This window comes from Crocuta crocuta, unplaced genomic scaffold (genome assembly GCF_008692635.1).
Source record: "Crocuta crocuta isolate KB4526 unplaced genomic scaffold, BGI_CrCroc_1.0 scaffold29, whole genome shotgun sequence".
Taxonomy (NCBI): domain Eukaryota; kingdom Metazoa; phylum Chordata; class Mammalia; order Carnivora; family Hyaenidae; genus Crocuta; species Crocuta crocuta.
The window spans coordinates 3,156,114-3,165,735 of NW_027533280.1; the positions used below are offsets into that span (position 1 = coordinate 3,156,114).

General features: G+C 42.7%; 1 protein-coding gene across 2 annotated transcripts in view; it reads right to left on the bottom strand.

The window, feature by feature from the left end:
* The window catches only part of DENR (density regulated re-initiation and release factor), a 13,156-nt gene extending 3,798 nt beyond the window's left edge, over positions 1 to 9,358 (bottom strand). The window contains exons 1-5 of one of the 2 annotated variants that reach the window (XM_077748023.1): positions 9,260 to 9,358; positions 8,313 to 8,427; positions 3,126 to 3,145; positions 2,320 to 2,404; positions 457 to 540 (exon numbers count right to left, since the gene is read on the bottom strand). In XM_077748023.1, the coding sequence (XP_077604149.1) occupies positions 457 to 540; positions 2,320 to 2,404; positions 3,126 to 3,145; positions 8,313 to 8,418 (295 nt within the window). In that variant the 5' untranslated portion in view covers positions 8,419 to 8,427; positions 9,260 to 9,358. Of the gene's footprint in view, positions 1 to 456; positions 541 to 2,319; positions 2,405 to 3,125; positions 3,146 to 8,312; positions 8,428 to 9,215 lie in introns of both variants that reach the window. The other variant, XM_077748022.1, reaches the window with a different exon arrangement.
* Between the last annotated feature and the right edge of the window lie 264 nt (positions 9,359 to 9,622).

Below are 9,622 nucleotides of genomic sequence, written 5' to 3' on the forward strand. Positions count from 1 at the left end.
CAGAGAGAGAGGGAGTCACAGACTGAAACAGGCTCCAGGCTCTGAGCTGGCAGTCAGCACAGAGCCTGACGCGGGGCCTGAACCCACGAACCGCGAGATCATGACCTAAGCGAAAGTCGGACGCTTAACCGACTAAGCCACCCAGGCGCCCCTAGAATACACAGGTATTTTAATAAGGTAGCAAAGTTTTCAAGTCATAAACAAGATGGCCGGTTTCTTTTTACCTATGTACACAGCAAATAAATAAATGTTTTCTTAGGTCCAACTTACTGATAAAGCCCAAATCATATGACATCCAGTCATCCTGAGAACAGGATTCTGTCTCACTCTGTAGGGTACACATATGGAACTAAAATAGCAGGTAGGTATTGCTGGCTTTGGGTCTGTTTTCATTTTATTTCTTCTGGTAGAGAGAAAGGGTGTTTATATAAATCAAGCCACAGATTTAGGCCTTACCTCTCTTTTGCTTTTTCTTCTCTTCCTCTTCCCCTGCTGTGCCTTGACCCTCACTAATTCCAGCTTCTTGTTTGGGTGAATTTTCTAGGTTTAACAATAAAATCCAAAAGCATTAACAATCACTTCAAGATAACCTTAAAAAAATCACCTCTGAGCAACTTCTTACACAATTAAGGCATCTTGCCAACAACTCAGCATGCCATTTATAAAGCAAATGATTATATTGCTAACTTCCTATCAAGTCTAATTCTGGTCACTATGGTTGAGTGTATGGTGATAGAAGGCAAAATAAAGTCTTCGATATGTGAGGATTAGGATCTTTTTAGCCACATGAAAGGAACATAAAACACTCAGACTCTGCAAGAGTGTTTAGCATCTTATAAACATACTATCTAGGTAACAGGAAGTCTGGTCCTGAATAAGAAGACTCCCTCCTCAGGCCATATCATGACCAACGCAAGTCATGTCCAGGGCTGACCATGACCATGCAGACTGACTAACACTTAACTTTAGGGTTCTTATCCAACCACAGACAATGACCATGTAGCTACTATCCAAAAAGGCCTTCTGAAGTTTCAAGGGTTGTGCCTCTTGGAAATAATTGGAAAATCAAAACAGCAAACAACAGCAAACAACAGAATAACATCGGTACATCTGATAGGCCTGTTCCCAGCCCAGGCTTTCCCTTCCTTCCTGCTACTGCCTTCATTTCCAGCAATCTTGTAAGAGAAGCCAACATTTGAACAAAATGAAGAAATTTGTTCCTCTGCAATCTTCCTTTCCTCTGGCAACAGCAACTCCATTTCTCTAGTTGCCAAAACCCTAGATGCCTCCTTTTCTCACATCCCACATGCAACGCATCAAAAAACTCTGTCAACTCCACCTCCAAAACCTATCGAGAATCTGACCACTTTTCCCCACCTCCACTGCTACCATTCTGGTCAGGTCATCATGGTCTCCTGATTTGATCACTGCCATGGCCTCTTATCTGGTCTCCCTTGTCTGCCTGTGCCCCTTTTCAGTCTATTCTTTAGCACAGCAGCCAAAGAGATGCCGCTGAAACAAAAGTTAGACATAATCGCTCCTTTGCTCAGATCTCTCCAATATCTCAGCTCATTCTGAGTAAAAGCTAAGACTTGGCCTTGAAGGTGTGGTCCTATTACTTCTCTGACTTCATCTCTGACCCTTCGTCCCTCCTTCCATAAGCTCCAGACAAGACGGCCTCCTTGATGTTTCCTGAACATGACAGGTAAGCTTTTGCCTTAGGGCCTTTGCACTTGCACTGCACCTGGAATGTTCTCCCGGCTATACAAATGACTCATTCCCTCCCTTCTTTTAGGTCTTTGTTCAAATGCAGTCTTCTCAGCAAAATATTTCCTGCCCCCACCTAAAATTTCAAATTCCCTCCCCAGCAATTCTTATCTCCATACGTTCGCTGCTTATCACTATTTAACATACTTATTTTGTCTTGTTTTACTTAGTCTCTCCTTCTAGAATATAATTTCCAAAGACTAAATCTTTTTACTACTTTATCCTCAGCATCTAGACAATATGTAGCATACAATATGCTCACAAGAAATAATTTGTTAAATGAATAAGTAAAAATACACATATCCCTAAACTATTACTCTTCTTACATGAAAGTTGTTCTAACCTGTCTCAGAGAGATAAGACATATGAAGCACTGTGTGATTCTATGTAAGAAATTTTAACCCAAGAATGTTAAGTGGTTTTAAAGTCAATAGCTATAAACAGAATTCTGTAACACCTTACTAAAGGAGCTCATTCGTATCTTTCTAATAATGCCTTATGTGCATTTGTTTGGGGTATACAAGCTTTGATGAAAGAAAAAAATGTTCATACCTACAGTAAGTTTTGCAAACTCATTTGGAAAATTCTTCTCTAACCACTGTCGACATTTAGCGACATCAGGCATATATTCACAGTACTGAGAGAGGCGAGGAGGGAAGAAGAACAAACTGAGTCACAACAGAACATTTTCAGTCAACCAGTACATTTTAATTAAAAGTCATTTCCTATATTTGCTATATTAAGAAAGATGAAACTAACTACTCCCACCTGACATCTTATCTACAGGAATTCTGTGTTCCACCAGGAAATGCCCCATAAGAAATTAGAATTTAAAAAGGATTAGGCACCTCCTCACTGCGGTAATTTATTTTCTCTCCATCAAACAGAAGGGCCATTTGCTCCTATGAGCAAACAGATAAAAACAAGCATGCCTATTTCTTGCTTTGGGCACACAGGTGTCTCACTATTTCTGTGACTTGCCTACAGAGTCTGACTCAGAAACTTACTAACAGAAAATCTTATACGTAATTTAATTTATGCTCTCCTCTGTTTAGACATTAGATTTTGCCTTTAAGGCTACTCTTGCTTTATTAGCTAACTATTCATGAGTTCCATGCAAAAGTCCAAACTGTCAATTACAAACAATGTACACATATGACAAGTCTAAAGAAAATAATTTGTAAGACCATAAATCTTACCAAAGATCATTCTAATCCAAAGTTCTCTATAAAAAGTTGAAACTCTACTTTCAAATAATAGAAAATGAAAAATTTTAAAAAAACCTCTTAGGCTAGCTGTAAAATCAATGACCTCAAATGCAAAAGTTAAAGAAAGAAAATAATTTTAAAAGGACTTACCTCTGTTGGTAATGAACAGACTGGGGAAATGGAGAGAAAAGATTGATTAGAAAACTTAAATGTATATAAACACAGAGGGCTCATCATAACTTTTATTTTAAATTTGACAAAAGGCTTCATTTATGCTTTTTTCCTGTAATTCTGTACCACTTTTCATTTTTTTTTTAATGTTTTATTTATTTCTAGGAGAGAGAGAGAGACAGCGTGAGCAGGGGAGGGTCAGAGAGAGAGGGAGTCACAGACTGAAACAGGCTCCAGGCTCTGAGCTGGCAGTCAGCACAGAGCCCGACGCGGGGCTCGAACCCACGAACCGCGAGATCATGACCTAAGCGAAAGTCGGACACTTAACCGACTAAGCCACCCAGGCACCCCTCTGTACCACTTTTCAAATACTACCCATCATGCTTTTTTTTTTTTTGAGGTAAAAGGCACATAATTATTAGAAATATTATCCTGATTTTTTTTCTTAATTTATTTGAGAGAAAGAGTGCTCGTGCAGGCATGAGCAGGGGAGAGGCAGAGAGAGAGGGAGGCAGACTCCTAAGCAGGCTCCACACTGTCAGCACAAAGCCCATGGTGGGGCTCAAAGTCAGTAACTGTGAGATCATGACCTGCGCTGAAATCAAGAGTTGGACGCTTAACCAACTGAGCCACCCAGGGGCCCCAAATTTTGTTTTTTATCTAAACAAGATTCTATCCCTCAGTTGATAGAGTATCAAACTTTACTATCTGCGTATCTTAAGGTTTTACCAGAAACACTTCAATGGGTCTGAAGCTAGGTTGAGAACAAGTAAAGCTTGAATAGAGCTGGTTCTTTCTTTTCTTTCTTTTTTTTTTTTTTTTGAGAGAGAGAGAGAGAGAATCTTAAACCGGCTTCACTCACAGCACAAAGCCATGTTGGGCTTGATCCCAGAACCCTGGGATCACAACCTGAGCCAAAACCAACAGTCAACCAACTGAACCACCCAGGCACCCCTGGCACTGGTTATTTCTTTTGACAGCTTTACCAAATCCTTTTTATTCATACTGACACATTTACAGGCTTCAATAGCACTTTTGCTACCACCTCTTTGCAGTTAGAATTTCCTTTTCTTTTTCACATTATGCTACGTAAGATCATGCGACTGTGCAACTATAAAGCTAGAGAGAATGCTGGTTCAATCTCATCACTGTTGTACAGGCTGCACAGGCTAATAGAAGAACTCAAAAGGTTTTCCAATTTTAAATATAATTCTGTTACTAGGTCAACTGCTTTTGTTTTTTATTTTTAAGGTGACAAATGGAGTAGTTTAGTGTGCCCAAGATCTTGAAACTGGTGAGGAAGAAGAGGGGTGGTGCGCCATTACTCATAACAGCAATTATCTTTATGTCCATTACTATGTGTCATCATCACAACCCTGTAATAATCACGTCCGTATTACCAAGGAGAGAGAGGAGACTTCGAGTAAGTAACCCACTGCATCTGGTTAGTAGAACAGGATTTGAACCCTGGTCTGTTTCTGAAGCTCATGCTCTTAACCACTAAATTGGATTACACGACACACACAGGAAGTGCAGCTGTGTCCCAGCCACATGACAGAGGTATGTCTTCTCCTCACCCCACCATCACTATTTTATAGATGAAGCTCTAAAAAAAAAGGATAAATGGCTCAGCCAATGACAAAGGGGGGTATGTGGCAGAAGAAAACTAGCAAACTAGCACCTCTTTATTTCAAGTGCAGAGTTTTTTCCACCAAAGCACTCCCCGGTTAGCCAGAGCTCTACAGTCCTCACAGTTCAAGTTCAAATACCAGTAGGTACAGACATCCAGCCACAATTCAGGATATAATTATGGGTTAAATGCCATTACAGCAAATACGAAAGCTACATAACTCTGTACACCATCTCAAAGACTATTCAGTTCAACAAAATTCTAATACAATGTAAAAATTCAGACAATTCTTCCAGGTTCACTATTACTTGCTTTTAAAGTCAATTTCCCTTTTTGCAAACTGTAGCTTTTCAACACTGAGATCTAGCAGTTACCATCAATTTTCACATCACCAACACTGGAAAAACACAAAGAAGAAAGCATCATCATTCACGAGACCTTCTGTTATGGTCTGAATGTTCGTATCCCCTCAAAATTACTATGTTGAAATCCAATGTGATGGTATCAGAAGTAGAGCCTTTTGGAATATTATTCATTCTTCTCAACAGCCCTCTGAAGTAGGCTTTTTTAATGGATAAGGAACTGGCCAAGGTCACACAAGTCAGTAAATGGCTGGGTGGGAACCAAACTCTGATGGATTTCAGATGCTGAAGTCATAATCTTGAAGACAAAATGTCTCCCCAGAAATGATCATCCTACCTAGCCCTCCTGTTCCTCACTCTACAACAACCAGCACTCTGCTCCAATCAGCCCTTTCTTTCCTTTCCTTTTCTTTCTCTCTCTCTCTCTTTTTTTTTTTTTACTTTGTTTTTATGTTTATTTATTTTGAGAGAGAGTGCATGCCTTTGTGCACGGGGGAGAGGCAGAAAGAGAGAGGGAGAGAGATTCCCAAGCAGGCTCCACACGGTCATTGCGGAGCCCGACACAGGGCTTGATCTCACGAACAATCCCACGGAACCATAAGGTCATGACCTGAGCTGAAATCAAGAGTCAGATGCTTAACAGACTGAGCCACCAAAGCACCCCTCCAATCATGCCTTTCTCTTCCCTCTCCCCTGAGAAAACCGTATTAAATCTTACCACCATATTGTTCTTATGAATTCCTACGCTTTTCCTTACAAATTCTACCTATTATCTAAAGCCTCTCATTTCCTTGGAAATATCCCTATGTCCTCTGAACAAAGGTCCTGGCTTTTCCTGAACTCCTAACTCCTAGTTATAATCAGTAGCCTCTAATTTAGTACTTAGTATTTCCTAAATGCTTCTCCTACAACTAGACCATACATTCCTTGAGGAAGTTACCCTGTCCCCAGACTAGTGCCAGGAATATCAATACAAACTTGAGGAGGAAAATGAAAATAAACCTTTCTTAAAAAGGTTAGGGATTTCTGGTCAACACAAATGATTGCTCGGATGGCTTGCATATTTAGTGCAATTGTTCAAAAGAGTCACCTTAGCAGTGACATAAGCAATTTAACAGGATGGTGTTCGTATACTGTATTTCATCAGTTCTAATTTTTTTTCATTTTCATAGGGATGCATCTTATAATTATGGCATATCAATCTGACTTTTTTTTCCTTGGTGGAACATAAAATAATGGAGAAGCTTATAAAATATGGACCCATATATGAAACAGTACAAAGAACAACAGCTCTTAACTACATCTGACTAGTATACTTCTCTAATAGTAACATTTATTGTAATATATTCTCATGTTAATTGCCATACCAGGAACCTGACTTACATAAATTATACAAATCACTTGACTTAGGATATAATCATCATTTTCATTGTATAAACCTTAAGAAACAGACCTCAAGAAACAGACCTCTAATCCTTTTTTTTTTTTTTTTTAATATTTTATTTATTTCTAGGAGAGAGAGAGACAGCGTGAGCAGGGGAGGGTCAGAGAGAGAGGGAGTCACAGACTGAAACAGGCTCCAGGCTCTGAGCTGGCAGTCAGCACAGAGCCCGACGCGGGGCTCGAACCCACGAACCGCGAGATCATGACCTAAGCGAAAGTCGGACGCTTAACCGACTAAGCCACCCAGGCGCCTCCAGACCTCTAATCCTTAACTGAATTAGGTAACTTGCCCAAGGTCACATAGCTGGTAATGCTGGAGTCAGGATGCAAACCTTGGTCTGTGACTCCAAAGACAAACAACAGGACCATAAAACCAATATCATAACAAAACTCAATCAACCCAACAAAAACTTCCCCTGCCTTACACTTAACTGAATTCCTATATTTTTACGGAGATATTTTATAATAATTTTTACAAAGTAATAATTCTTACTATCAAAGATAACCACTAAATGACAAACAGAAATTATAATTCAGTGACATCACCTCTCTTTCTATAGTACTTAAACTCCAGACGAGGGCTCTGTTACACTCACTGGGTTATACTCCAATACCATGGACCTTTTCTGACTTACTACTCAGTCCCCAGCACCTAAAACATTGCTAGGCACACAGTAAAGGGTCAAAATATTTCCTGGTGCGCCTGGGTGACTCAGTAAGTGTCCAACTCGTCTCAGGTCATGATCTCACAGGTTTGGGAGTTTGAGCCCCACATCGCACTCCGTGCTGTCAGCACAGAGCCTGCTTGGGATCCTCTGTCTCCCTCTCTCTCTGCCCCCCCCCCCCCACACATGCACACATTCTTTCTCTCTCTCTCTCTCTCTCTCTCAAAAATAAGCATTAAAAAAACAGATTTCCTGAAAAAATTAATATTCACCTGCCCTTTTGCTATCTTCTACTTTCAAGTTTTTCTGAAACTTTCCAAAATGCTAATAAAATTAGAACCTTTTGAATTCATGAATAGTCTGTATTGAAAATGAGGGAAAACACAAAGAATCCTGGTTCGATCTAATACATACATTATCAGTCAAACCAAGAACACTTTTCCAAAACTGTCCTACTACTCGTCACTCTTACCTCACCATCTTCCATTTCCTAGGACACTCGCCCTATACTATACTATACACTAACACAAAGCTGCTTGTCTCTCCACAGACATGCATCAGGCCTCTTCTTGCACAGCTGTTCACTTCATCTGGGATGCCCTCCCTCAGGTCCCCATCCAGTCCTTGTCATCTCTTAAGACTCCATATCTTCCAAGAGGTCCTCCTTTCATAGCCAGATGAGCAAGTAATATTAGGTTGAAATAATCTATTTGCATGCCTCTATTCCTACTGGACAGAAGCTTCTCCAGGCCAAGTAGCAAGACACAGGTCACACAGGTCGGGAAAATCTGTTAAACCATGCCTCCTCTTCACCAATACCCCCCCCCCCCAGGTAAGGATTTGCCAAATAACAAAGACAGATGAGAAAAGGATTAATAGCATCAAATGTGCACTACCATCACGGTGCATAAAAATCAAATGAGTAAAAGCCATTTTCTGCTCTGTAACACTTGCCTCCACAGTAAAGACAGATGAGAAAAGGATTAATAGAATCAAATGTGAAACTACTATCACGGTGCATAAAAATCAAATGAGTAAAAGCCATCTTCTGCTCTGTAACACTTGCCTCCACAGTAGAGGACTCGAAGTGGGTAGTCTGCATCTAACTTGGTATTGCCCCTCGGCTCTCCTTTGCAATCATGCCCACCGGATTCAGAAATATCAGCAGCCATCTCACAAACCTGTAAGCAAGGAAAATAACACATTTTCACTATTTTGGACCAAGACCCCAGAGAAGCAGTGTTGAGATGTAGTCTCACCTCCTCCCACGAGAAATACCTCAACCCTAAATCTTTTTCAGTTCTGTTCCTAAGTGAAGGAAGGATACAAGCTGCACGAGAATTCATAAAATATGAGCAATTCTGGGTGCACCACGACCAGCTCCACAGGTCTACAGGGAAGCAAGTGACAGTAGCCAGAAGACCGTGAAGGATGGGGGGAGGGCACACTAGTGGAAAGAGGAAGCAGTGGAATATTAGGATGGGGAGAAGGATCCGTAGTGACGGGGCAAAAGGTCTGGGGGTGATCTCTGGAAGGGATGCGAACTGCAGCCATAAAGGCCACAAAGCGGCTGGACGAAAAGAAGCTGGAAAAGCCTACGAAGAAGGGGTGGGTGACTGGAGGTGCCCAGAATACGGGGTGTGGGGGCAGCTAAACGCCAAAGGAGGGACACAGGAGTCGGGGAAGGGGATGGGAGTGGGAGGGGGCGGGGAGACCAGAATCTGAGGAGAGAAAATGGGGGCAGAAGAATCAGGAAGAGGCAGAACGTAAGAGCACTGAGGCGACAAGGGCGGCCAGGTGTTAGGGGAAGATCTGAGGCGAAGGGGCAATCCCGGGGACACCAGAGGGGCCCATGTGGGCGGGGGTGTGGAGACGCTCGGCCCGGCCCCCTTCCGCAGGGCAGCACCTCGGCTTCCCCCACGCTCTCTACGAGCTTCTCGGAAGAGGGAGAGGCACCAGGGATCGTTACCCAGGCGGTCGCACAACCCCCGCCGCCTCCGCTCCCGCCACTACCGCCAGCTGAAGCGACACATGCAACTCCTCTTCCCCGGCCAGGGCCGCCTGAAAGCCCGTCTGCCAGCCGCGGTCCCGCGAGACAATAAGGTTTTATCGCGAGATTCAGGCCGCCGCTGGGCGGCTGTCGCGAGACGCCTGGAGGCGGAGGCGAAGAGGAATTGGGGAGCATGCGCGTTTTGCTCAGGGGCGGGACTAAGCCTCCGAGAGGCGGACAACCGGTAGGCGGTGCTCGTTGCCCGCGGGAGAGAACCGGAGGTTGCCGTTCCTCGAACGGAAGTGAACGCTGACGGGGGAGGGGGGACGTGTGCCTAAGTCATCAGTGACTCCCTATTAATGAGCTGGGGGAATGTTGTCCCCCGT